Consider the following 27,272-nt stretch of genomic DNA (forward strand, 5'->3'; position numbering starts at 1 on the left):
TGACTGTCAGAAAAAGAAGTTCAAAGAGCAGAAACTTTACAAGAAATGCTGGTGTTATCACAACATTGGGAGCTTTTCCATCAGCGCTCGAAGGCATTTCAGTTCTGGGCCGTTATCTGATTTCCGACAGGAATCCCACCGGGGTCCCAAGTCCCTCCTCTGCCGCGCACAGCTGTGGCACCGCGCTCCGGGCTGTGAGCTGCCGGCGGAACCGCCGCTCAAACCGCAAAGCCAGCAGAAAGCCGGGCTCTTGCACAAGCCCCAGATCCTGCCGCTCCCCAGGCAGCCGCCCCCAGCCCCCGCCCAGCGCCGTTCAGGAGCAGAGCCCCGCGGGCACGGCGGAGCCGCAGCGCGCTCGTCTCCATCGGCGGAGCTGCCGCGCCCGCCCCGCTCCGCGATGCCGGTGGGTGAGGGGAGGGTGGGCGGCAGCACGGGCAGGGCCTGCGCCGCCGCCGGCTGACGGGACTTCTCTTGCAGAGCTTCCTGAAGTGGCTGCTGGGGATCTTGGGGGTCGCCGTGGTTGTCGTGACCATCACCGTGCCCCTGGTGCTGCTCACCCGCAGTAAGTGCGCGGCGCGGGGGGAAGATCGCTGCGGCCGCCGGCGCTCGGCGCAGCCGCGGGGGAAAGTTCTGAGGAAAGTTTCTGCCTCAGGGAACGGGGTCCGCAGAGCTGGAGCTGCTGGAAACTGGGGAACTGGGAGCTACGGCGTCTCACCAGAGAGGGTGGGGGGCGCGGGGACAATTAAAAAGTCTCTTAATTTTTCTTTTATGCGCTGGTAATGATTAGAAGCATTGTCGTTTTCACTGGTTTCTGTTCTTCTTGTCACCAAAGGCTCTCGAACCAGCAGTAAAATGCCAATTGCTCATTTTTCTAGGGTGTATTGAAGAGATTGTATTTCCTCTCATGTGCTTTGGTTGCACAACTTTTGTTAACGCCGTTGAGTGAAATGATATAAATAGCACAGTTACAGGGGTCAGAAAAGTACGGAAAGATTCAGATGTGGTTTTGGACTCTGACCAGTTCGTACTTTCCAGGTTGCCCTCGTAGCTCTGGATGTTAATGTGAAACAGCATTAAATCCTGATCGAGCAATGCACTGCCTTCAGCTGGTCGGACAGAGCTGCTCTCGTGAGCTGCTCTCGTTCTGTGTTCTTATGATTAACAGCTGAGCAGTCATCATGTGTATAGTCAGCACGGCAAACTCTAAGGGAGGGTTTTCTAGGCTAGACCTAGCTCTGAGAAGTGCACCCCAAAAAAGTGAAGATGTGTAAGTGGATCTTGACGACATGTTCAGAAATCGTTTATGTGCACATAACAAAACCTGGGGGTTTTGGTGTGTCAAAGAGGCGGAGCTCGTGTCACCGGTGCTCATGTGGCATAATTTACATTAAACTGTTTTACAGTTCAGCTCTATCAATATTAATATCAATATCACAGTCATTCAGAACTGGATTTTCAAAGTCTGGATATTTGAGTTACATGCCTTCTAGGCTGAAACTTCCATCAGTGGATGCTGAGTCTATTTTCTCTTATTTTTGGGCAGCTTTTTGCCACTTATCTCAAAAAAGCAGATTTTTGAGGTGACAAAAAATACTCTGAATTTCACAAGTGGGGAAGAGCAAGAGAAAGGGTCTTGATAACTTATCAGATGGATGTGTGCAGGCGTAACACCTAGTGAAAGAATTCGGTATGCAGGCCTGAACTCTGCTGAAGAGTTAGTACTTGTCTATCTTGATGCCAATGCTATATCTTACTGTAAATAAAGTGGGTTTTCTTCTTTCATAAATTGTAGCATAGGAGTTCTTTTGCTCTAGAAGTGGCTGCAATTCAAGATCAGTCATTCAGTTACATAGTAAATTCATTTTACTTCAAAGAGGCATTTCTGTTCTGTGATACACAGGATACAATCATGCTGTCAGCCTTGGCTTGTGTCCTTTGGTTGTAAAAGAGTAGAACAGTGTGTCAGACTTTTTGCTGTTGGCTCAAATTAAGGCATAGAGAACACGCCCAGGTAGTTCTGTAAGTCCCTCTGGGTAAAATAAGGATTGAGATGGATTGGTCCCAGTTCAAAAACTTGAATTCCTATCTCTTCACAAATCAGGCCAGCAGGAGCATCTGAACAACTGTGACCATTGTAGTTTGGGAACTGCAGAGTTGTTTTGAATTTTTGACTAAAGGGTGCTAAACAGATGTTTTCTGTTAGCTCAGAATGTACAGGTAATAAAGTAGTAATTTGTAGGTTAGAGTAATTAATCACTAGTTTGATAATATGGCTTTTATGAACAACCACAGGACACAAGAGTCAGCTGGGGATGTCTCTTGGGCCATGCAGGTGATTGACTACAAAATGCAAGTGACAAAATTGCTTTGGGAAGGAGCAGCTCATGTGACTGTGATTATGTGAAATCAAAGTCTGCTCTGATAAAAATCCTTGTAATTGCAGTTAAATAGTTTTTATTTCATCCCAATGGTTCAAGCATTGTACAGGAAGTAAATTGACAGTTATTGATATAAACAGGCAATTTGAGTTTGGATTTCTTACCTTTGGTCTGCAGCTGTTTTTCCTGCCATGCTTCTCAACACTAAGCTCATAAGCTTAGTATTCATGCAGCACATAATTAGTTTGATAAATGGTCTCCAGTGCAATGAAAGGTAGTGAAATTTTGCCCCTGCAGCAGAGTTCTGGCTTGTTGGCTGCCATGTAGGCCTTGCAAGGTGAACTTCTGCTTCTTTTCTTGCAGACACTTAGCATGGACAAATTGTCCAGACTTAAATTTGCAGAGTGGTTCCCTAACTTGAGGTGCAGCCATTTACCTGGGAAAGAGGGCCTGCTGCCAGAACTCTGTACAAAATTCTATATTTCATTTAGATGCATGGCCTATTTTGACACTTCATTTTATATTTAATAACCACATGGGGCTACTTGCATCAAACAGCTTAATTTCAAAACAGCCTTGGGGCTTTTATTTGAAGTCTGCTGATCAAAGCATTGTTGTGCTTTGAGGAGCTATCCAACAGGTGACTACAGTAACAAGTTGGTACCCTTAAAGCATGAGTATTTTATTAAAAAAATTTGGTCTGTTTGTTCATGATTCACCAATTTGCTTACACTTCTCACCGTTTTTTTTTTTTTCTTCTATAATCTTCCATGCAAAAGGCAGATTGAAACATCCTATGTCCATGTATCCCTTTACCACTTCTCTAACTGCAGGTGTTGTTACAGCTGGGCAGGAATGCCAGGAGTGGGAGGATGAGCAGCCAGTGCTGAGAGCAGGAAGGAGACAGTGCAGTATTTATTGTTATTCTGCTGCCATGAGCAAGTCCTAGCCTTAAAGTGAGGGTCCCATACCGCTGTCTGTCCACAAACCAGGTATCTTCACCCACAAGTTTAATTCTCCAAGGGTGAGATATTCACTAAATGAGAAGGATCATCACCATCATGATGGGTGTTATGTGTGTGCTTTTGTGGTCTTGTGATAGAAATGTGCCTAGGAGAGGCTGGAAGAGCACAGCAAGTCCTGGAGAACTTAATGACCTCAAGGTGAGTGAGTGTTCTGTGTGAGTCTGAAAAGAAAGGGAATGGATATGTTTTCCTGCTACATGTCCTTGACTTCTGGAACTGTCATTTAACTCAGTTATCTACCCTAATTCAAATGTTGAGTAATATAATATAAAACCCCATTATCAACAGTAGATTGCCATCTGTAGAACACTTCTTATTTCCTTGCTTTGCATGAGATGGGGTAAATTTGAAAGGGATTCCAGAGCTATTGATTACTGAGTTAATGATTAAATCATTTCAGGGAAATATCTGCAGCCCCATGGAGTGGCTTTTGGATTAACCACTCCAGGACATGTCACAGCACTCAGTCACTGGTTGTGGTGTCTCCTGAATGTCATGTATCAGCCTGTGGATATTGGATAGAATTCTGGATGAAGTGAGCCTTAGCCAGCAACATAGTTTTTACCTACTTCTTTGCTGGAATTCTACTTCAGTGCTCTAACTGGCTCATGGTAACTGGGGGCTGGAACATACAGAAGGGGGAAAGAGTTAGAGTACTCTTTTTGTGTTGGAAGAGAAATGGGCAAACAGCAGGTTTGGAAAAGCTAGCCTGAAATGTCTCTTACTTTTCTGACCACTGAATCAGCCAGGATTCCCTTGCATCTCTCTCACTTCTCCTAAATTACATGCTTTGATTTCAGATCATTCTTGCTCTTCTGCTGCCACTTTAAAGTGGCAATAGCCATTCACCTTTTCTGATTTTTATAACTTCTCTCTTTCTCATTATTGCTGAACATCATGCTTGCACTTGTCTTTCCCTTTTTGTGGTTTTTCCAGTCTCTCTCGGTAGTGGTGAACATGCAGTAAAGCTTCCAATATTACTGCTTTTATAGTTTTCCATAGTTTAAAGTCAGTTAATTACTTGCCTCTTTTTTTTTTTTTTTTTTTAATTACACATGGAAATTAGGAAAATGTGCCTTGACATTGAGGAATAAGCAGCACATATACCAAAAGTAATTTCTCAACATTGTTTCACTTTGGTATGGTGATCTGTCATACCATAAACCTTACACAATTGTTAACTTGTTCTTTGCTTTAGACACGTCCTGATTTTGGCTGGGAATCGGGTAATTTTCTCCTGGTAGCTAGTCCAGTGCTCTGTTTTGGATTCAGTGTGAAAAAAATGTTGATAACATACTGATGTTTTGGTTTTTGCTTGCCCTTAAGTCATGGACACCAGTTTCCCCAGGCTCTGCCAGCTAACAGGTGCACAAGGAGCTGGGAGGGAGCATGGCCAGGACAGCTGACCAGACCTGGCCAAAGGAGTATTTCATAACACAAAATGTCATGCTCACATAAACTGGGGGGTTGGCTGTGAGGTGCCAATTGCTGCCTGGACAGGCTGGACATTGGTCAGTGGGTGGTGAGCAAATGTATTTTGCATCAATTGTCTTTCCTGAGTTGTATTCTTCTCGCTCTCCTTTTCATTACAAATATTATTACTATTATTAGGAGTATTCTATTCAGTTTTATTTCAGTCATTTGCTGTTCCTGTCTCAACCTATGTCTCAACCATATCTTTTCCTGATTCTCCTCCCCATCTCCACTGAGCATGAGGGAGGAAAGAAGTGAGTGGTACTTAGTTGCTAGCTAGGGTTAAACAATGTCAACACCTCACACCTACAGAAACCAGCTCAATTTTTCTCTGAAGAGAGGATGTCATATTAAAAGGAAATTCCAAAATTCAAACTGAATTGTTTACCAACTTCGTATGAGTACTACTTACATAAAAGGTTAAGAGCCTTCTTTGCAGAAGGACTTAGTTATACTGTTGTAACAGGGGAATTATGATGTAACTATTTCTAGTATATCATTACGACAGTGGAAATATATATATATTTACTTCAGGGGTCAGACCAGGGTAGAGATGAATCATAGAATCATTAAGATTGGGAAAAAACCTTCAAGATCATCAAGTCCAACCTTTGATTGAACACCACTTTATCAACTAAACCACAGCACATCCTGTCATCTCTTAAACATTTGCAGGGAAGGTGACCCCACCACTTTCCTGGGCACTCTTTTCCAATGCTTAACCACCCTTTCAGTGAAAAAGTTCTTCCTGATGTCCAACCTGAACCTTCTCTGGCATATCTTGAGACTTTTTCCTCTTGTCCAGTCACTATCTTCCTGGGAGAAAAGCCTGCCCCTCATCTGGCTACAACCTCCTCTCAAGTTATTTTAGAGAGCAATAGGCCTGAGAGTTCCCCTGAGCCTCCTCTTCTCCAGGATGAGCACTCCAGCTCCCTCAGCTGCTCCTCACAGGACTTGTGCTCCAGACCCATCACCAGCTCCATTGCCCTTCTGTGGACACTCTCCAGCACCTCTGTGTCTGTCTTTAACTGAGGGGCCCAGAACTGGACACAGCACTTGAGGTGTGGTGTCACCTGTGCCAAGTACGAGGGGACAATCCTTTTCCTGCTGGCCGCATTATTCCAGATACAGGCCAGGATTCCATTGGCCCTCTTGGCCACTGTGGCACACACTGGCTCATGTTCAGCCTGCCATTGAGCAGCACCCCCAGGTCCTCAGCCACTGGGCAGCCACTGCCCCAGCCTGTGGCGCTTCCTGGGGTGGTGACTCAGGATCTGGCTCTTGCTGAGCTCAGGCAGTTGGCCTCAGCCCATCAATGCATCCTGTCCAGATCCCTCTGCAGAGCCCTCCTGCCCTCCAGCAGAGCAACACTCCTGCCCAATTTGGTGTTTGTGAGCTTAATGAGGATGAACTCAACTCCCTCGTCCAAAACATTGATAAAGATTATTAAACAGAACTGGCCCCAATACTGAGCATTGGAAGATAGTCATTTGGAGGTTAAAAAAATAAGTCTGTATGTGGAATTGTTGAAAAAGAAAACAAGAAAATTAAGTCTCTCCGAGGATCCTAAGAGTAAAAGAAGCAATTTTGCTTAAATATGAACATCCATTGAGCTGTATACAATCCTCAAAGCCAATAAAATGCTCTTGAATGTCAGCAATTACTTTGTTCTGTCAAAATAAATCTGACTGACCTTTCTTTTCAAATGGATCTGAACAACAAGAACCAAAATTTGGAATTCAATGTATGTTGAGTATCTTTGGTCGGTGGCACAAAGTGGATAATTAAGAATATACTGGTAATGGCCTACCTTGTAGATTAAGAAAATGTTTCAACTAGAACTTCTATGACTGTACCCTTACAGCTTGGCGTGTGTTTTCATATTCAGATACTATGTGGAAGGTGTTGACAGAAAATGAAATTTTAATTTTATACATAGCCAACAAATCTTAATAGTGGCCTGATTTTTAGTAATGAGACCTTAGCAAAATATGTATGTCACCAGGGAGAAAAACATTCATCAGTTTGGAAAAATCCCTAAACCTGTTCATCAGCCACCTGTCTTAAATTGCTTCTCCTTTTCCAAGAGAGAGTTTTGTTGCTTTCCGAAGCCCCTCTGATTGAAAATGACACTTTCTCGATTAGGAAGAAGTCATATTCCCAACTAGACAACTGTGTATGAATATTAAATACCCACTTGTTCATAATCCATCAAATTAAATATTCAGTTAAATAAATAACCTGAGAAATTAATATTCTCACAGAAACTTCAAGAGCAATAAACCCAACCTAGTAATTTTTTTTAAGAATATCATTTCAGATGGAATTGAGCAAGCATTTTTTAACCTTTTCTTTTTAGACTAAAATCATTGTTTGTTATGTCTCTTGCAGCAGTAGTTGTACAGTCTGTGTTGTATATCTACAGTTTTCTTATTGTTTGGAAATGAGTAAAGCTGTAATAGCTGATATAAATGTCTTCCTGCCATGTTCCAGATGTCACAGGTATCTAACCTACAGAAAGAGAACCTGCAAAAACTATTGTGAGGTGTTTTTCTGTGTGTGTGTGTGTGTGTTCCCAGGGACTTTGCTGTCTTTTTCTTCATCAGCATAAGGAAAGAGAGGGCAGTTTGTTGAAAAATATCAAAAAGACCGGGGTCTCAGAATTGATAGGGGCAGGTTAGCACCTTGGTTGATCAGCCACCATGTCTGTAATTGGGTGTTTTTATTGCTTGCTTTTATTATAGCCTTTTTATTTTCAAATTTAGTTGAAATTAAAATTCCTTCCCTTCTGGACCCTATAAATAAAAGGGTAGATGCAGGTAGATGAAGTTAGATTTTAGGTTTCCATTAAAAAAAAAAAGGCAGGGAGGATGCAGAGAGAGAATTGTACACCTGGATTTAAAATCTGTAGTCTTTGTTTTCAGAGGAAAAAGATCACAAAGACTCACAGACTGAGTTGTTGTTGTTACTTGTCATACTTTGGAAAAAGTAGCTTGGGCACTGCAGGCAATACGAAAGAAATACTTTACACAGAAGCTGACTGCAGTGTGCTGAAGCTGACCAAACTCATTAGCTTAACTAGATTCAAAGTTTCACTTGGTCTTTTCAGAGTAACCCAGTTACTTGGCTTTAATTTTCCAGTCAAAATTGCAATGCTAAAATAAACTTGAAGATACCTTGGTTAAAATCACATCAAAAGAGGGGTACATATTTAATCAATTATTTCATCATAATCTTATAAGGAAGTGTTTGTTATTTAATTAGGTTTTTTTTTTAATTAGACCTTCCCTGAATATTTTACCATTTCTGAGATGTTTAGAGTTTTTTTTATTTGAGTCATTTCTGAAATTTGAGTTTAAGGATAAGCAAGTGATTCATAATTGTAACTATTAGCAATTGGGGCTCTGCAGTGAACTTCCCAGAGTGAGCATGGGGAGAAAGGCACAAAGATCACTTCTTTTCAGCTTTTGAGGAGTACTTGTTTGCTGAGGTAAGAGAGACAGAGGTCTTCTAGTACTTTTTGTCACTGTCAAAAAGGTATTTTCATTTCCATGAGTTTGTTGAGTGACCTTGCTGGCACTCCTTTATTTTATGCTTGCTGAATTTACCTTGCAATAAAGTTTTATTGTCTTCCCACTGGTACTACCTTAGAGATAGTTAGCTAGAACACTTTAATAACCAGTAACAAAAATCCATTTAGGAGCCAGGTTAAGAAGCTGGGGTAGAACAATTTGCAGCAAGATCAAATTCTCTCTTCTGTCTGTTTCTTTCAGAAGAGACCTCTTCAGGAAAAACGTACACTCTACAGAATTACTTGAACGATGACTATTATTACAAAACATATAATTTGGAGTGGATTTCAGGTAATTAATTTATATATACAACTTGAATGTCAAGGAAATGTACTACCTTCAGCAGTGTGCTACCTTCAGTCACCTCCTGCTGAGGTGACTACTGTAGTCTGAAAAAAAAGACAAATTATTTATTAGTAGCATTATAGAAGGGTGCATATCTCAAAGGGTTGATTCATTGTTTCCCTTTCAAATATGCTCATGTTCATGGCAAGTTACATTCTCCTAATGCTAAAAGAGCATACTTCTGTGCTTTAGGGTAGAAGCATGTTACCCTCTGAGGAGTGTCAGCTTCCTGAGCACCAAGCTGCCAGGGAACAGGGAGATGCAGGCTGCTCTTCCTTTCGAGTATGCCTAGTGCCCCAAGGGAAAGAGATGCTGTAAGGTGGATGCTGTGAGCTCCACAACTACATTTTGTCAACATCCTTGTGCTATAAGCGTCCTTTCACAGCATTGACCAGATTCTTGGATTTTATTTCCTGCTTAAAAACATAAAGGGAAAATAGAAGTTACTGGTGAGCATTTTACTTACTTTTTGTTGTCATCTCTCTTGTGCTTTTAGGAAATCAGTATCTTCACAGAACAGATAATGGGGACATCCTGTGTATCAGCGCTGACAATGAAACATCCTCAGTAATCCTGGCAAATACAACATTAGTATGTTGACTTATATGTAATATATGCAGACATTGGGGGAGATATTGGATTTCATATTTTGTTTTGCACAGTCTTTGGAACAAGATTAATGTGTTTCTTTTACCCTTCCTTTGTTGACAGGATGAGTACCAGGCAAACACAGTTATATTGTCTCCTGACCAAAAGTTTGCTCTCCTTCAATACAGCTATAAAAAGGTAAAGCGCACTTTACATCTGAGGATGAAACTGGAAAACAAAGGGAATGGGGATAAATGTGAATTAATAAATGAATGGGAACAACTGAGAGAACATGAAGGAGATGCAGGAGGATGGATGAATGTGATGAATGTCTGTAAGGGAACTGCCAAGCTGAGCGGGCAGGAGGAGAAGAGACTGGTATTATCTGTGAGCTTGGCAGAAGAGAGATGACTGCCCAAGGAAAAAAGGCATCTGGATAAAAAGTGGGTGGAGAGTTATTGCAAGGAGAACAAGGCTGGATGGTTTATCTGGGAGGAAAATCTAGACGAGTAGATAGGCATGGCTGTCCCTGGAGTTGTGTGGGTAAGGAGAAGTGATGAGTAGATATGCTGGTATACATCTGCTTGTATATGTATGCTATATATATTTGTGGTTGTTACATCGTGGTGGTAGGAGGTAAGAGTTTAAAGCTGAGGTGAATGAAAATCTGCATGTGCTTTAAAGAAGGCTTGTGCTTGGAGTGGGCTTGTGTGTCCCTGTTGCCTCCTGTCAGCAAGCGCATGAAAAGTCTGCAGCAGAATGCCTCATCCTGGCATGGTGCTGAACCATGCATCAAAGGTCAACCCACATTTATTCCAGGTGGCATGAAAACCTGGCTCTGTGCCAACTGAGAAGCCTAATGGAGGTGATCATTTGCTGTGCAGTTTGTGCACTGAGAAACCGCAAACTTTGTTGTTCTTTCCTTTTCTTTCTAGTGGTGACTGTTGTGTTTGTAAAAAGTTCAGTGCTACCTTGTGCAGTGTACAAATACTTGAGCACTGTGTCACTGAGGATTGGCTACATGTTCTGCTTTGCAGTCCCAGAGTGATTCTTGCAGTGTGCCAGACACAGTCTGTGCACTCAGTCATCAACTTTTTTTGGTTTTAGTTTCTGTGCTGGGTCCTCCTAAGCCAGTTACCTTTTGGCTTGTTGAATCATTCAGAATTATTTGACTCTTCACAAAGAGACACAAAATGCCTAATATTTTACCAGCCACCCTACACATCCCCTCTACTTGCAATTTATTGCTCTGTAGTATTTTATTTGTTGCATTCATAAGAATTCATTTTGTTTTAATGCTGAAGCAAGATATTTTAACCTTTATATAACAGTGCGATTGAAAGTTTTGTTATTATTAATCTTTATTGCAAAGAAAGAGAGTAACAAAATGAATCATGAGGATGCAGACACTTGTTATGTAATAGCCATCTGTCTGTGTAGTACCAAGTTGTTGGTTTATATCTTCATACAAATATCCAAGAACCCTCTTAGAAGGAGCATTATTGCAACATGTCAGTGCTGTGGGCTAAATCAAGGCTCTCCAGCCCCACATAGTGAACATGTTTAAATGTGTCTGCATTATCATCATCATCATCTTCCTCTCTGGAAAGTGCCCACAGAGCAATACGGATTTCAAGAGGCAGATTTCTCAGAGCAGGGTTTTATTTCTATGACAATATGAATGGGAATAGGTCACTCTGGTACTGGAGGAACTGCTGCAGACATACTGCTGGGACTTGTAAGAACTACTATAAAATAAGATGCCAAGTTAAATAATACAACATGAAAAATGAGACAGAAAACAGAAAATGAGCCAGTAAAGCACAAGGAGGATTAACTGCACACTGATGATAGTCTGCCATGTAGTTACAAGGATTTCTGAAAATCCGCAGTATCTCTGGCATCTGTATCTCTGTTCTTAATCAGTCAATGGCCTCTATCATAGTGTTTAAGTGATGACCCCAGAAGGGTGGAAATTCTTTAGTCTTGCCTTAAACCTGGTAGAGATCTGTTACCCTTGTATTCACCATTGTAAACACCATTGTGTTCTCTCTACCTTAATAAAAATCACAAGGAGGGTTTTAGGGGTAATTCAAACTGCAAGAGATATGAAACCTGGTGAAATTTATGTTCTTAATATTTAAATAATTCTTTTGCAGTTGTGGAGGCATTCCTTTACAGCTTCATATCACATCTATAATTTCAGTAGCAGGTCAGTAGTTTTTACATGTAAGATGTTTTAACATTCTTTTCCACTGAAATGTCATTTCACTGATTTCCCATGGCTGCATTTTGTTTTTGTTTTTCCAGTTCTATCTTAGATGACGGGCTACTACCTAATGATACACAGTATATATCCTGGTCACCTGTTGGTCATAAACTGGTTAGTAAAGAAAAGTGAAACTTAAATAAACAGTCATTTTCATACACGTGACATGGAAACTCATGATGTCTGTACCCTTGAGGTTTTGGGGCTTTCCTGCTGCTAGGTAAAGTAGCTAAACTAGTTTCAAAAATGACTACTGTTGCTGGAAAGACTCCAAAGTCCCTCTGTGTGTTTTGTTTTGTTCTTTAATGAAAATGCATTCCTGAAAGTAACTAGTGTCCCCAGTAGTCATTAAATGCACAAATGCACAGGAACTTCATGTTTTTACAGTTGCAGACAGTAGCTCATCCCTTTCAAAGACAGAAGCATTACAACTGTCTATTTAATCATCACTGTGATTTTTATCTCCTTATTACACAATAATCAATAAAGTTTTACTTGATGGAAGCATGTAATGAGATTACAGGATTAAAATCTGTTTTGTACTCTTTCCCACTGTTGTTTTCCTCACCCCTCCAGACCATGTCAGTGGTGACAGCACATTTGCAGGGCTTGTGGGCTTGTGCCTTCCCTGTGTTGAGCTGTTGGACTGTCATGGGAGAATGTGGTGTTTATTTATTCCTACTGCTTAGTGAATTAGTATGTGAATTATAAAGACCAACAACAGAAGCAAAGGAAGTTGAAAAGTTTCTGCCTCTTGGAGCAAAGCTCTTGGATAAAACTGTGTTGTTCATGTATTGGAGATGAAAACCAGGAGTGATTAGAGAGACAGGCAGGTGCCAAAAACTAGAGTTCTGAGTGCTACTGAAGCAATGTACCATCTTTGCAGATCTATTGGCAGCACTGAGACCCCAGTGAATGTTTTACCAAAGCCCTGATAGTTTTCTTTGAAAGACAAATTAGTGGAAATCAACTACTGATGAAGGAAAATAAACTTGAATTTTGGAGAAAATTACTTGCAAGATTTTCAAAACTTCATACAGTCATGTTACTTTTCATAGCTGATTTGGTTTTGTGCATCTAGGCCTGAAGTTATGTGTCTAACCCTGGTCTGTATTAGTATTTGTATTAGTAATTCCAGGTTTGTTGAGTGTCAATGCTGTTTGATGAAGTGCAGTTTTTAAAGATGGTTTTTGTCATCTGGTCTAAACTGAGCAGTAGATGAAATAAAGGAATTAGGATTTACTGTAATAGTAATTGTTATCACAATGATATTTTGCAGGCATATGTTTGGAATAATAATGTTTATGTAAAAGTTTCACCAACAGCAGAAGCTGTGCAAATCACTCAAAATGGAGAAGAAAATAAAATTTTCAATGGAATACCAGACTGGGTATATGAAGGTAACTACACCAAGAAATTTTTACTTTCCATTTTTATGTGAAAACTTTGGTTTATTGTTATGATTATATCATTCCTTACCACTGAAAAATTCAAATTAATCAAAGTCTATATTTTAAAAGAAACATGCATCCTTATCTGGGCTTAATACCTGGCTAGTGTGAAGATCTAAGAATATATATGAGTTTGCATTGTGTCACTGGAAATCCTGCTGTGAATTAGCTTCACATTATAGATTATAAACATTGACCTAATATCTCATTTCAAAACCCTAACAAAAAGTCTGCATTTTTGTATCTAAAGTTCAATTTTTTAAGAAAATCCTATGAAAAACTAATGATAACAGCACCTAGAATAGAAGAGCTGACTTATCAATTATAACTTAAATACATTTTCATCTCTTTCAGAGGAAATGTTTGGCACCCATTCTGCTCTGTGGTGGTCTCCAAATGGCAAATTTTTGGCATATGCATCCTTTAATGATACAGAAGTTCCTGTTATAGAGTATTCCTTTTATTCTGAGGACACTTTGCAGTATCCAAAGACCATTAAAATCCCATATCCCAAGGTCCGTGTTATTTATTAAACATGTTTGTTCTGTAGTTTCATTAAGAGAGTAGTCTCATTTAATCAGTTCCTGCTAATGAAAATATTGTCTGTCTCTCCTCAACAGCTTGCTGTGATTACTCTTTCTGAAGTCAACAGCATCTGGCAATGTTAAAGTATTTTATTATCTCCAGGGGAAAGAAAAAAGAGGGAAAAAAAGTATGATTTAAGGTTTTGTTGTTTCACCATAAATTTTGGAGGCAGTGAGAAGACGTTGAGATGAAAAAGCTCTCAGGTAGTTAAGTTGAATTTAAATGCAAAGCATTAGGCAGATGTCCATTAGGTTAGGGTTGTGCAAGGTATTGATAATGGAATTTTCTTCAGCTAATCTAACATTTTCAGTTTCCTGTATTGAGAGGAAGAGGAGGAATCCGCTAAGGAGTTTCCTTGCCCACACCTTAAGCTCTTCTAGTTTTATCTGTAAGAGTGAAACCTTTAGTGCAAGGAGCTCCTTCCCCCTCCTTTTCACATGACTTTATAGCCACTGCTCGTGGCACAGTTGGTACTGGGCTGAACGGGGTGAGAGAGTGCAGAGGGGTTCCTACGTGTGCTCCCTGTGAGCTGGGTTTCATATTTAATACAAAACTTACTATATACAGGATTTTGATTTACCTGAGCAAAGCACTTCAGACATAAAGCAAGGACAAATTACACTTAGAGTACAACAATTGCACTACCCTGGTGAGTGTCAATACAAACATGTTCTCATTGTTGGCCTCTGTAATACTCTCACCATCACAGTGCTGGGCATCCCCAGTGCTGGAGAGGAATAGATGGGTTAAAATCATCTCAAGCCCATCATTTTCATTCTTTCTGTTCACCCCTGGGTGTTTATACTCTGTGTTGGCTTAAGGCATCAACATGCCCCACCCCAATCCACAATGGCCTGGACATCTCAGGAAGATGGAATTTTTTTTTCAAATCAATTTTCACTCTTGATTAACGGGGCAGGACAGATGACACAGACAGCGTATTGCTCATCTGGCACAGCTGCCTGGTGGAAAAACTGCCCCATTTGTGCCAAGCTCAGCTTTCTCTGCAGCAGCCATGATCACTCCCTACCCTTTCCAAAGGTCCTGGAGCACATGGCCTTTGCCTGTGCCCTCGGAACCTCCCCCAGAGGGGTCACTGACAGCTGCAGATGCTCTGTCCTGAGCATGGCCCCTGAGAAGAGACACAGGTGTAGAATGAATTGCCAACCTAAGTTACACATCTTATTACAAGCCCCTTTTGTATGGAATATTGCTGACTTCTGGAGGTGGATGAAGTACAGCTACCTGTTACCATGAGGACTTGGCTGGTTAACTGCAAGAGAAGCAGCACTTACTGACACAGCTCTTTTGCTGTCAGCAGTATTACATTAGAGATAGTGGAGTACATGCTGCAGTCACAGCTTTGATTGTGAAATAGGCAGCTGTGATATGATTAGTTAATGTAAGGTGCTGCTTCCATGGAGAAGCATTTTCCTGTGTCTTAGCAGTGGATTTGATTCTGTTCTAGGTACTGTGTGTGGCATGTAGGATGAGATCTGGTCAAATACAGCAAGCCCTATGATTGATTCTAAATGTAGTAGTCTTTCTTATCTAGAAATACTAACTAACACTTTTGTGTGAAAAATACAAATGATAATTCATGTATCGATCATAAAACTGCATTTAGGAACTTGTCTTTTCATATGTTTGTGGTTGGCTGGTTTTACCTTTCTGTCTGTAGTAACTTACTCATCTATAATTTCAAACTCTTCAAAAGTACAATGAAAATTTTTATTTTTAGGCAGGAGCTACAAATCCAACTGTAAAATTCTTTATTGTGGATACCACATCACTTTCAGCTCCCAGCCCTGTTGAAATTTCTCCACCTCCAGAAATAAAAGGAAGGTGAGAAATTTTGGTTAAATATTTGATATTTGATTGTTTCTTTTGATGGGAGAGGAGGAGCTTTTATATGTGACCTCCTTGTATTCAGTGTATATGGCAGTTCTTCCCTGTAATGTGGCTCTGGTAGCAACAAGATTTACCAGAGAAAATCTGCACAGAGATTATCCTCGTAGTGATTATATATAGATGGCATATTCCATGTATGTTATATTCAGAATGTGACAAGTTCTTGGCTCATCACATTCAGTGGAGTCTAACTATGGTGAAGTCATTTCACAGTACAACTTTAATATGAGCAAGTTTTTGTATAATCAAATTATAATATATGTATTTCAATTCAGTGGGGGGAAAAAAACCCAACAAAACAAAACCTTAATGGTAAGCGAAGATTTGATTTCATTGGAAGCAGACTCCTTGCTAAGGCAAGGTATCATGGTTGTCTTCAGATTTATACTTAAAATGTTTGTTTTCTTTGGGAAGATGGTGAAAATCAGCACCTCTCAGAGTAAATGGAAAATTGTATTCCTCAAAATGCCACTGGAAATGCACAACATGATATAAATGTATTTTGTAAAGAGCAGCTACATCAATTTAAAGTGCATGCACACAATTTGGTATCCCAGATCTTGGGTTTTGTTTTTTTCTTTTTAACAGTATTGTGGAAATGTTTTAGAGGTTTGCACTTACAAACATGATGGGTATGAAAGCACAGGTTACACTGATAAACCAGAAAAAAACAAAGGTCTGGTAGATTATGCATAAAACCAGCATTTTATACGTGGGGGCCAAAAGGCTATAACTAGAAAATCAGTACTCTTCCGTTTCAGTCCTCACCACAGTGAAACATCCATGTGTTAACAGAGATGCAAGTTCTTATGAATATGTTGTTCTTTATCTTCTGTTACAGTCACACTGCAATGTTAGATAGCTGTCACATCTTGTTTTCCTCCACAATTCCAGTGCCTCGGAATAAAAAGCCCTTTACTTTTTGCTCAGTACTGATTAAGATCTTTACTGTCTTAGAAGGTTTTTGAACCTTTTGTTAATACCTTATGGAAGTTGATGTGAGGAGAATAACCATCAGCTACCTTCCAGCATCACACCCATCTGGCTAACAGGGGTGTGAGGTACATGGAGTCCATCCATTTTTAAATGAATTTTGCCTCTCTGTTAGTCAGGATTAATATCAATATAAATCTTGAATGATGAGTTCAAGGATCAAAATTTGCTCCTTCCCAATGGCTGATCCAAATAATAGTCAAGTCTCACCTCTCCTGCAAAGGTTGAGGTGACCAAAATGAGTCTTGGGGAACTTTGCAAGAGCAAAGGTACAAGAGTAGGAAAAGGTGAGCAGTGCGCTGTGTTGCTGTTGGGTAGGTTTTTTTCTGGAAGAAAAAGTACTGAATATTTACATTGTATTTATATGTATACCACTGTATGACAGGAAAGGTTAGCTTTTGTGATGGAAAATATGAATCTGGAATGGCAGTGCTTTGCCATATGATGGTACTTGAAACCTGACACTCTGCATGAATGAGCGGCATAAAATCCATCCAGCATTTAAACACTAGTTTTGGCACCATGGATACAGGGGGTTCCTGTTAGCCAACAGGAGGGTGAAGGGAGTGGATCTTTCATGTCTGAAATGATATGTCCTAAAATAAGCTGACTTCTGAAGAGAGTAGTTGCAGAGTATCCCTTTTCAGCAACAAATGAGGAAGGGCAGTGCAAAACTACTGTACTTTATACTTGAATTAATTGTACCTTGGTTAACCTTTTGTGTGTTGTTGAATACTGAAGGTGCATTCCCACTCTCACTGGGGAGAAATATGTATTATAATAGCTCGATAAATAGTTTTGTTTGTTTGTTTGTTTTCCTTGTAATGTCTGGTTAATAATTTACAGTCACCAGAATTGATAATTTCTCTCACTTTGAAGGAATGAAAACTGTTGGACTAATTCCCCTTACACAAAACAAGGGAAACCACTATTATAGGTACAGGAAGAATGACATTTTCCTTTTCCTATTTTTTTTTACAAACAAGCTCCTGCAGACTTAATGGCAGTAGCAATTAAATGACCTGCTGACTTCCCAGTCAAATATAAATGCAGAAATAGACCTTTTCCAAACGTGATTTTGAAACTGTAATCTAGAAATAAATCTGAAGGTTTTTGATAACCAGCTGACATATTTTTAATCCATCCACACTAATTGTAGTGTTTCCCTCCCTAAACTGCAGCGATCAGAAAGATACTCTTATCACAAAACTTCCCACACATTTTTGTTAACTAACTTTGGGGGAAAAGGGAACATGAACTTGGAACTAAGTCAAATGTGCAAATTACGGTTAAAAATGTATACTTGCTTTGGAGGGGAAGTTTGTTTTATTTTAGTTCATAAGGCTTCAAGGAGATAGAAGAGATCTAAAATAAGAAAAGACAGTACATCTAACAGATCGTTATGGTAAACAAAGACACTAAATTTTATGTGGTTCATTTTTTAAATTAATATACAAGAATATTCATGAATTTATTTTTTTTCCTGATACTTCATTCTTCATGTCAGCTGGGTGGTATTCAGAAGATGAAAGTAAAATATTCAAATCATAATATCTGGTTTTGCTACGATCTCTCCCTCCATTGTAGCTAATGGAAATAACTACTAAATTGAACAAAAGTATGTATCACTGAGAAAATAATTACAAGCAAGCAACTTCAGTCATCTAAGGATAAAGTTCCTTAATCTAAGGTATATAGAACTTAATATTCAGAAGAATTTCCTCTGCTCTAGATGCACACAGTACAAGATTTATGAACAGCCTGGAGTAGCTATTATTTTATGCATTAGAGAATAGCTGTTAAAATTTAGTTGCAGTTTCTGGAAGTGGGTTTGCACAAGCCATCTAATTCTTTATTGTATCTATGAAAATAACCAAGGCATCTACTAGCAGCAAAAACAATTTATGAAAAAATTGCTCAATTACATTTGCATCATTGTTTATTGTTGAGGAGTAGATTGTAATGAAAATAGCCAGATGAGTCTCATTCAGTGAATTGCTGAAAGCAATTGTATGGTATGCTATTGTAGAGAGTATTTTAAATATCTTATGTTGTTGCTCTTTCAGGGATCATTATTTGAGTGTTGTAACATGGGTGACAGATGAAAGGATTTGTCTGCAGTGGCTCAGAAGAATTCAGAATTTTTCAGTCCTCACAGTCTGTGACTTTGAAAATGCTGCTTGGTCATGTCCAAAGGTAAGAAAAATTAGGTGGGAGAGCTGCAATGGTAAATTAAACTAGAAAGAAGTAGAGTATATCTGTATGTTTTTCTTTGTAGAAATAAAGCCTGATGCAAAATAAACATAATTGTTGTGGGATTGTTTGTTTTTCTCGTTCTTAGGGAAAACAGTTTACTGAAGAAAGTACAACTGGCTGGATTGGCAGAGTGAGTATTCAATTTCTAAAACTGCTACATGCTAAATTCTGATAATTGTAAAAATTTTATATGAGCCTGTTGCATTTTGCAGTGTCTCTCAAGTGTAGGTCCAATCTTCTCACTTGCTGTGTTTTACATGTACAGGAAAAAATTATCTCAAACATCACCCCATGTCTGGGGTTTACTTCTTTGTGGGTAATGGGTTCTGAACTCCCAGCCTGGGCTGCCAGTGCAGTATGGCTGGAGCTGTAATCATGCCCTCTGTGACCTCTGCATCTTGTTGACAGGACAAGAGGTAATGGCTTTAAATTGAAAGATTAGGTTCAGATTAGGTGTTAGAAAGAAATTCTTCACTGTGAGGGTGGTGAGGCACTGGAGCAGGTTGCCCAGAGAACTGTGGATACCCCATCCTTGTGAGTGTTCTAGACCAAGTTGGAGGGGGCTTTGAGCACCCTGGTCTAGTTGAAGGTGTCTCTGCCCATGGCAGGGGAATTGGAACGAGATGAATTTCAAGGTCACTTCCAACCCCCCACACCATTCCACAATTCTGTGATTTTATATTCAGCTTACCAAAAGCATAGCACCCTTTCCAGTGTCCTTTCTGCTTCTGACCTGCTGCTTTTGTAGCAGTAGGCAGGGGAGAAATGCAGGAGCCTAGATTCAGAATTCCCTTTGTTTGAGGGAGTTGCCAGCTATGCTGGTTTACCTGCTTTCTAGTCTTCCTACTACCTCCAGAAAGATCTAGGGAATAAAATGTATTAAGAAGTGTATTCTATAGCCTATGAATCATACTGGAATAAAGGCATAGAGGACAAAAGTAATTTTTAGTGTATCAGGTTGCAACAAACCATTCCAGGTTTTAATTGAGGCTACTTACTTATTTATTTTTCCCCCACATGAAATATCCACTGAAGAGAAGTGGGGACAAGATGCATGTAACTGGCCAGATTAAAATTTTCATGCACTTCTGCCAAACCAGCCACTACTGTCTGGATGATGCTTTCCACGCTGCCTCTCAGTCCTTTTGTACATGGTAGAGAGTAGGCACCTAATGAACTACACAGAAGATCTGGGGGAAGTGAAGCAGAGATGCAAAAGTTCAGATTTGGAGGGAGAAATGAGTTTCAGAGCTTTTGATGAGAACACAGAGTACACTTTCCACTCCCGCATTTTTCCACACACTGATTATGCTTTAGTCACTAATTCACTTTTGAAGTCAAAAATGAAAGTTTAAAGAAATGCAAAGAGGGAGGCAACAGCAGGGATGAAATCATCCGCAGTATGAAGATGAGAGATCAACCCACCTGCTGTCAAATTTGATATGGAAAGGAAGGCCTTAACGCTGACACATTTTGCTTCTCTGCAGCAAAGGCTTCACAATTAGACAATGTGATGATCAAGCTGCAGACTTTGTAAACAGTTGTGCAAAATGAGAGGGCAAAATGCAAGTCTGTGCCACTAAACTAGGTTGTTGGTTTTTTGTTTCTTTTAAAGAGACAACCCACTTCTTAGGAGCTGTTGGAAGAAATGATAATCTCATTGCACGACTCTTAGATTTCAGAAAGAAATAGAGCAGGGAGAATTAAAGAGGGGATAGGATAGGTATATTTATTCCTCTTTTTCTTTATTATTTTTACCTTCTTAGGGATGATATAATGATATTTGACTGATAAGGAATATTTTTATACATTTGCAAGATGTATATATGGACATACATATGTATAGAAAAATTTGAGTAAATTACCTGTGTGTGTAGAATACAGACAAATAGTCCTCTCTTTGTTTCTATAATGGTTTTTTATGTTTTTTTGGGAAGAGAGCTTTTTAGGTTTTTTATTGGTGGTTTTGGTTTGTTTGGTTTTTTTTTTGGTTTGTTTTTTTTAATAGAGATGAAATTATGTTTAAATGAAGAATGCTCAGAAAAGCCTGCATTGCTGTATAAGGCTTCCAGGTCATCAGCTGTTAGAGCTTGCCAGTAGAGTTAAAGGAAAGTCACACTTTGAAAAATAAGGGAAAAGCTAGCAAATAATTTGCCAGGTTACTTTTTGCAAAAATATTGCTTGGGAACAAGGAGAGGTTATTTGGAGCACATGGTTAGAAAGACTTAATTTCTGTCATTCCTTTCTGAATGACCGGAGGCAAATCCCTTCAGCTTTGTTTCATCATTTCAAGATGGGTATAACATCTCGGAGGCAGTTACATTGTGTCAGTTGCCTAATTAGCATTTAGATCCTTTGGGCGTTTATCACAAAAATAAGTTTTATTTCATTCAGCTCAATTTCATGCCTCTCATTTTTTCTACCATATGTAGCACATTCAAATGGCAGTCAAAGAAATTGATTCATTTGTATTGCTCTCAATTGATAAATGGATCATTCCTTCATGAACATATTATTCCAGTTTGAGTTCTCTGTAATCACCTACTTACTAGGAAAATTTCCTCTAGGAAAGCAGCTTGTGTTTTTTTGAATAGAGCAGGACATTTTTTGCTGTTAAGCTAAAATAGAAATTGAGTTCAGAGAAGTTGTTCACAAATATGTGTTTTAAAATGGGAAATTTAAGAAAAACACAAATTTGCAAAGTTTACATTTTTATAGGTTACAGCTGCATTGGATGGAATAAAATTTCAAGTAGATGCACATATTATTTCCTAAAATTGTAGAAAACTAAAAAAGTACTTCACATTCTATGGGAGGGATGGGGGGTGTGGGTCACTGCTGGGACTAATACTCAGTAAATTCTGCTGCTTAAGGAGTAGGAAAATATTTCAAGTGTGTTTATTTTAAGAGTGGCGGCTACAGGTTCTACCTATGAAGTCAAAAGGCAGAAATGTTTGCAGTACATTCATTGATGTCTTCTTGTAAGCATTGAGACTTCTGGTTAGAGATATTAAAACCTAAATTTATCGCTTTGGATCTGGAGTTTTGTTTTTTGCTTTAATAGACATCTCTCTTATGTTCAAGTTTCAGCCATCTGTCCCTCACTTTGCACCCGACAATGCTTCCTACTACAAAGTCTTCAGCAACACAGCAGGTTACAAGCACATCCATTACATAAATGGCTCACAGGTGAGGAATATTGTCTAGGACAGTCACTGCTGGCTTGTGTTTCCCTGGTGATCAAGGAGTTTCATATTCTACTTTTTGCCCTGCCTTTTCCCCTGCTCAGGTTCCAGTACCTGTTACTTCAGGAAAATGGGAAGTAATCAGCATAGAGGCTGTAACCGATAAATTTTTGTAAGTATCTGTAAATAAGGTACCTCTTCCTATCATAAGGGCTGGTAACAAGGATCTGAGAAAGCATGGAGAGAGAACAGGGAGAAGGTGTCCTTTAACTTATCAAAAATCTGGTTTAAACATATCAGATAAAATTTTTTAATATTATATCGTAAATATTTTACTAAAACAAGTATGTTTTGCTTTTATAGATACTACATCAGTAATGAAAACGATGAAATGCCAGGAGGAAGAAACCTTTATAAGTAAGAAATTCTTTTTTCTGCAATATGAGTAAAATTGTTTTTAATGACAAAGAGAAACTTTAAGAAAAAGGATTGAAAACTTAAAGATTCAGATGTTCAGCCTAGTGTGGGGTCTTCTTTAGGATATTTAATGAAAATTGGTGTAAGAGTATAAATTGCAAAAAATACCTGAAATAATTTTCTATAAGTTCACTTAATAAAGGGAAATTGTAAGAAGAAACAGCCTATCCTCAAGCAAAAAACCCTAAAAATAACCCTCATGCTTTTTTTCCCTATTACTACAATTTCAGTATTAATTGAACTCAAAAGTTGAAAGTCTATTTTGTCTAGTTTTTGAATCTAGTTTCTATCACTTCCAAATTTTAACATTTTTCATTCGGCCATCTTATTTAAAAAGCATATACTGGTTTAGCATAGTTTAAAAAAAATTATCTCTGAGATGAAGCTCATTTACTTTGCAGAGTGCTCTTGGAAAGCAGTCCAAAAATTACTAAATGTGTTAGCTGTAATCTGGATCAAGAAAGATGCCAGTATTATTCTGTGTCCTTCAGCAAAGACACAGAGTATTATCAGCTAAATTGTCTTGGTGAGTATATCCCAAACTAATTGACATAAACATGACTTACTGATTAGTTGGGTGGTGAAGTTCACTTCGTCAGGATCTTGATATGTACTGTGTAACAATGATATGTGTTGATAACATTGGATAAATGTACTGGCAGTGGGAAAACATACTGCCTCCTAGGCTCAAAAGCACCTTGACAAAAATTACTAGGATAAAACTTGTTAGTTCTATCTGTCAGTGGACCTGAAAGAGCTGCAAAACACTCCTGTCCACTGTGCATCTCCTCGATGAGCATGGGGAGCTCTGCCTGCAGAAGGAATTTGGAGGCTCTGGAAGTGTGACAAGCAACAGACTGGGTAAAGAGCAGTGCTTTATATATGAAAATGAAATTAACATAGTGCTGGTCAAGACAAAATCCAATTAATGTAATCATAAGGTAAGTATAGTGGGACTGTAGTCTGTCTGACCTGTAAGTGCTCCTGCTAGATAGTACAAGGGTTAAACTAATCAGAGGGTGGGAAAAATAAAACAGTCTCCAAAATTACTTAAAATTGAAATGCATGCTGTTTTATTAATATTCCAAAATCTTCCTTAATCCATGAGCTAGAAGGACAGATGGCAGACAGGGAATGTTTTGTCAGATTATAAAATGGTTGAAGACAACTGCTGTGGTCCCTGTGACAAGGCTTCCTGATGGCCAAACCATTGTCCACAACCAAGGCACAGGCTTTGCTAAAGAGTGGAAATTCCATTCTCCAGTACCTCACAGTCATGTGGTTAATCTCTGAGACATTATGAACATTTTGTGGATCCTGTGGCTTGAATCTGGGACCTGCTAACCTAAAATTTAGCTTGAGCAGACTGGAGGAAAACAAGTTCAGAGCTTTTATGATTCACCCGTTTCCAATTACTTTACAAGGGTTGTGTTTCAAGGCAGCATGCAAACATGAGGGTTTTGTGCCCTGTTAACAGGTCCTGGCCTGCCCATGTCTACTTTGCACAGAAGCACTGATGATGAAGGTATGGGATTGTCTTTAATTTATATTGAGCCAGAAAATTGCACTGTAAATTTATTCTAATTGTCTTCTCACCACATGGTATAACAATAAAAATGTCAGTTATAAAGGGTAAATTTAATTTCAAATAATTACCAAAATAATAAATTATATAGCTTGACATATGTTCACTCAGAGTTTATTTAACATTATTTTACACTGAGCTAGAAAACAGTAAGTAGTGTATGACTTATTTACTGAATAGTTGCTCAGTTTATCTGAAATGGTAGATAAAAAATTCTGAAGTTTTAAAAAAAACAGGGTAAAAAGAACTGAAGGGAAATTGTATTGTAAACATTGAATCTAAGAGCAAAAACAAAAACTACTGTAAATTAAAACTGCAGTATAAGTTGCCATTATCTCAGGTTTAATATTTTAAAGTGGTTCATAATTAAAGAGCAGTGCATTTGAAAAAACGTGTTGTCTTTGAATCTTACTCTCTTATTTAGTCCTCAGATACTTGGAAAATAACAATGAACTGGAAAATTCATTGAAAGATATTCAGATGCCTTCAAAAAAATTTGGCACCCTTAGTATAAGTGGATACAGTAAGTTCAAAAATGTCTTTTACCTTTTCCCTCCCCCCCACTTTTCACCAAATGATTCAAGGTCGTCTGCTGAGGAGCGTGACAGGACAGATGGGTGTAATGGGAATTCTTGCAGTTATTCAGAACTTAGGGGCAAGATTATTTTTTTGGACATTTCCAAATATTCTTGGTTATTTTCTGAAATCCCAAAATGTTCTTATCTAAAATGTGCTTTTTCCATAGTGTGATATCTTTATGTTTTCTTTATGAAGTGGCGTAACTCCTTTTTCCTTTATAATAAACTGGAAACCAGAAGTGTCTAACAATGCATTAAATAAATAAGAGGAATGAGGGTTGGGGCACAAACTCTTTAACATTTTTTAATTAAAATTATATTTTAATCCAAGTAGGTCTTTCTGATCTACAGCTGCAAGTCCCCTTGGTTTGTGTTTGTAGGTTAGGAGAGTGAAGAAGTTCAGTTACTATGAAAAAGCAGAGTCTAAATAAAAAATCGTGAGAAAATATTTAAGCAAAATTTCAATGCTATCACCTTTGACATTGGGGGATTGAATAGATTGAATAGATTTGGATTGGATAGTCATGCTTGAAAGCACATTCATGCTCTGACACTGCATAAACCTTGATGCAGACCAGAACAAAATGCTAGAAAATGAACTGTTAATGCTCTGTGAGTGGTGCCCCTCAGAATTTGGGTAGAGAAATGTTCTTGGTGTGCTCTTAGGCTGAGCAACATCAGAGCCCAGCAGTGGGAGGACTGCTACCTGTCTAAACTGTTCTTGCTCCAGCCTTTGCTACTGGCTTTCTTCCTCATGACAAACTTCCTCCTGTCAAAATGAGCAAATATTCTTAATGGAATTCCATTTTACAAACTGTATTGAGTTAGGTCAGCCATTGCTAACTGTTCTTTTTGATGCCTCGCTTCTTTACTGTTACCTTATTTATACAATAACTCTCTTTATCTTTGTGTTTTCTGTCTTTTATTTCTGTCACATTTTTACTAGGCCTAAAGATGAAATCTTCCAGGCAAGATGGAGATTTAAAGATGTTCTTCATGCTAGCAGTTGTATATTCATATTTTTTTTTATTCCTCTTTGTTCTTACTACTTCATGTCTTCAGGGTAAAAGCTTTTGGGTAAGGGGAATCCATTTTTAATACCAAAAATAGGAGAAGCAAATCCGTTTATGTAGTCCTAATTAGAGCTTTCAAGTCTGCTCACAAATACACGTAGGTTATTTGAGAAGAAATCCACCTGTGTAACTATAGCGTATGCAAAAGTTAAAATCAGTATTTTAATGTGCTCAATTCAGATTGTTTATGTTTCAGTTTTGTGATGCCTTGCACATTTATATCTGGGCAAATTTCTGCAAGATTTGCACTCTATTACTGCAGTGCAGTCCATCAGCATTGCAGCATCAGTTCTCTTAAAATCCATGAGTGAACAATTGAGCCATTCAGTTTGCAAAACTTACAGGGTGTGCCTTTAAAATATTCAGCTCACTGCCAACTTGGGTAGGACGAATAACATGAATGGAACTGGAATCAATATTGCTTCAAAAATAATAGATACTTGGCTATGTTTCTGGGATGCTTTACAAACTGTCAAGCAAAGTCTATCTGGCAGGTTGAAAATAATATAACATTTCTTTCCTCTGCTGGGAGAGAAATTTTATTTTTGAGACCGTGTTAGATTTACCATTGTAGAAACACCACAAGTTTCACATGTAAGCTTAGAATAACGTCATGAGACAGCATGCTGAGTCCCCAGATTCTACTAATTTAACTGTAAAACATTTTTAAAAATAACTAGATTAGCTAGGAACTTCTACCTGTATATATTAGGGCAGTTCAGGTGAAACGTCTCTTTAATTTTTAGGGGGTTGCTCAAATGTGCTCTTATATGAATTGTAATGCATGTCAAGTAATTTCACTGGAGAGCTGACCTAAGTCAAACTCTTTTCACTTTTAGACCTGTGGTATCAAATGATTCTGCCTCCCCATTTTGATTCATCAAAGAAGTACCCTCTGCTCCTTGATGTGTAAGTTTTCAGTCACGTGGCAGTGTTGTGTTAATAATCACTTTCATCTACTTCAAATGTTCTTAATAAGGAAACACAAACCTGGCATGTTTTCTAATTACTTCTTGAAGTAGTTTTAAGATGGAATGAAAAATCCCAGTTCGTGGTGGATTCCTGTGCCCTAAGATGATGTAATGCTTAATGAGCACATGCTCTGGCGGTGGCACCGAGGCAGATCTGCTCTATGGGATTTAACAGCCAGGATGTTCATGTTAGCTTACCTCCTCCTCTGCTCGTGATGTTCCTATGGGGAGTAATCTTTGATGAGATCACATTCCAGAATGAAACCTTGAACAAGTCTTGTGTTCTAAAGCTGAAGTAGTGTGTGTGACATTGCATTTTTTCTGTGATATTAGACTGTCAGTCAGCGTTGACAAATGTCATTCTGTGGTCAAGATTGCATTTGCTGTGGTTTTCTTCATGAATACAAGCCCATGAGCATGTGCTGATTGTTCTGGTATTCCTCAGGCACTTCTGTTCATCCTGGTATCTTTTCTTCTAAATGTGAATTACTGAATTTTAGCTATGTGTTAATATAAAAATGTTAAGTTATTCCTTTTTTACAAAAAGGTGATTCTGT

The 27,272-nt window shown here is 38.8% G+C and overlaps 1 protein-coding gene across 1 annotated transcript in view; it reads left to right on the forward strand.

The window, feature by feature from the left end:
- DPP4 (dipeptidyl peptidase 4) overlaps positions 1-27,272 on the forward strand; it is a 40,240-nt gene continuing 12,968 nt past the window's right edge. The window contains exons 1-19 of the mRNA XM_015634518.2: positions 1-403; positions 478-562; positions 8,650-8,739; positions 9,290-9,384; positions 9,505-9,579; positions 11,541-11,593; positions 11,692-11,764; positions 12,930-13,050; positions 13,456-13,616; positions 15,428-15,531; positions 18,657-18,786; positions 18,932-18,976; positions 21,931-22,035; positions 22,136-22,203; positions 22,395-22,448; positions 22,910-23,034; positions 23,986-24,033; positions 24,518-24,616; positions 26,584-26,653. Of these exons, the coding sequence (XP_015490004.1) occupies positions 398-403; positions 478-562; positions 8,650-8,739; positions 9,290-9,384; positions 9,505-9,579; positions 11,541-11,593; positions 11,692-11,764; positions 12,930-13,050; positions 13,456-13,616; positions 15,428-15,531; positions 18,657-18,786; positions 18,932-18,976; positions 21,931-22,035; positions 22,136-22,203; positions 22,395-22,448; positions 22,910-23,034; positions 23,986-24,033; positions 24,518-24,616; positions 26,584-26,653 (1,607 nt within the window). The 5' untranslated portion in view covers positions 1-397. The remainder of the gene's footprint in view (positions 404-477; positions 563-8,649; positions 8,740-9,289; positions 9,385-9,504; positions 9,580-11,540; positions 11,594-11,691; positions 11,765-12,929; positions 13,051-13,455; positions 13,617-15,427; positions 15,532-18,656; positions 18,787-18,931; positions 18,977-21,930; positions 22,036-22,135; positions 22,204-22,394; positions 22,449-22,909; positions 23,035-23,985; positions 24,034-24,517; positions 24,617-26,583; positions 26,654-27,272) is intronic.

The sequence above is a fragment of the Parus major genome, chromosome 7 (assembly GCF_001522545.3).
Source record: "Parus major isolate Abel chromosome 7, Parus_major1.1, whole genome shotgun sequence".
Lineage (NCBI taxonomy): Eukaryota > Metazoa > Chordata > Aves > Passeriformes > Paridae > Parus > Parus major.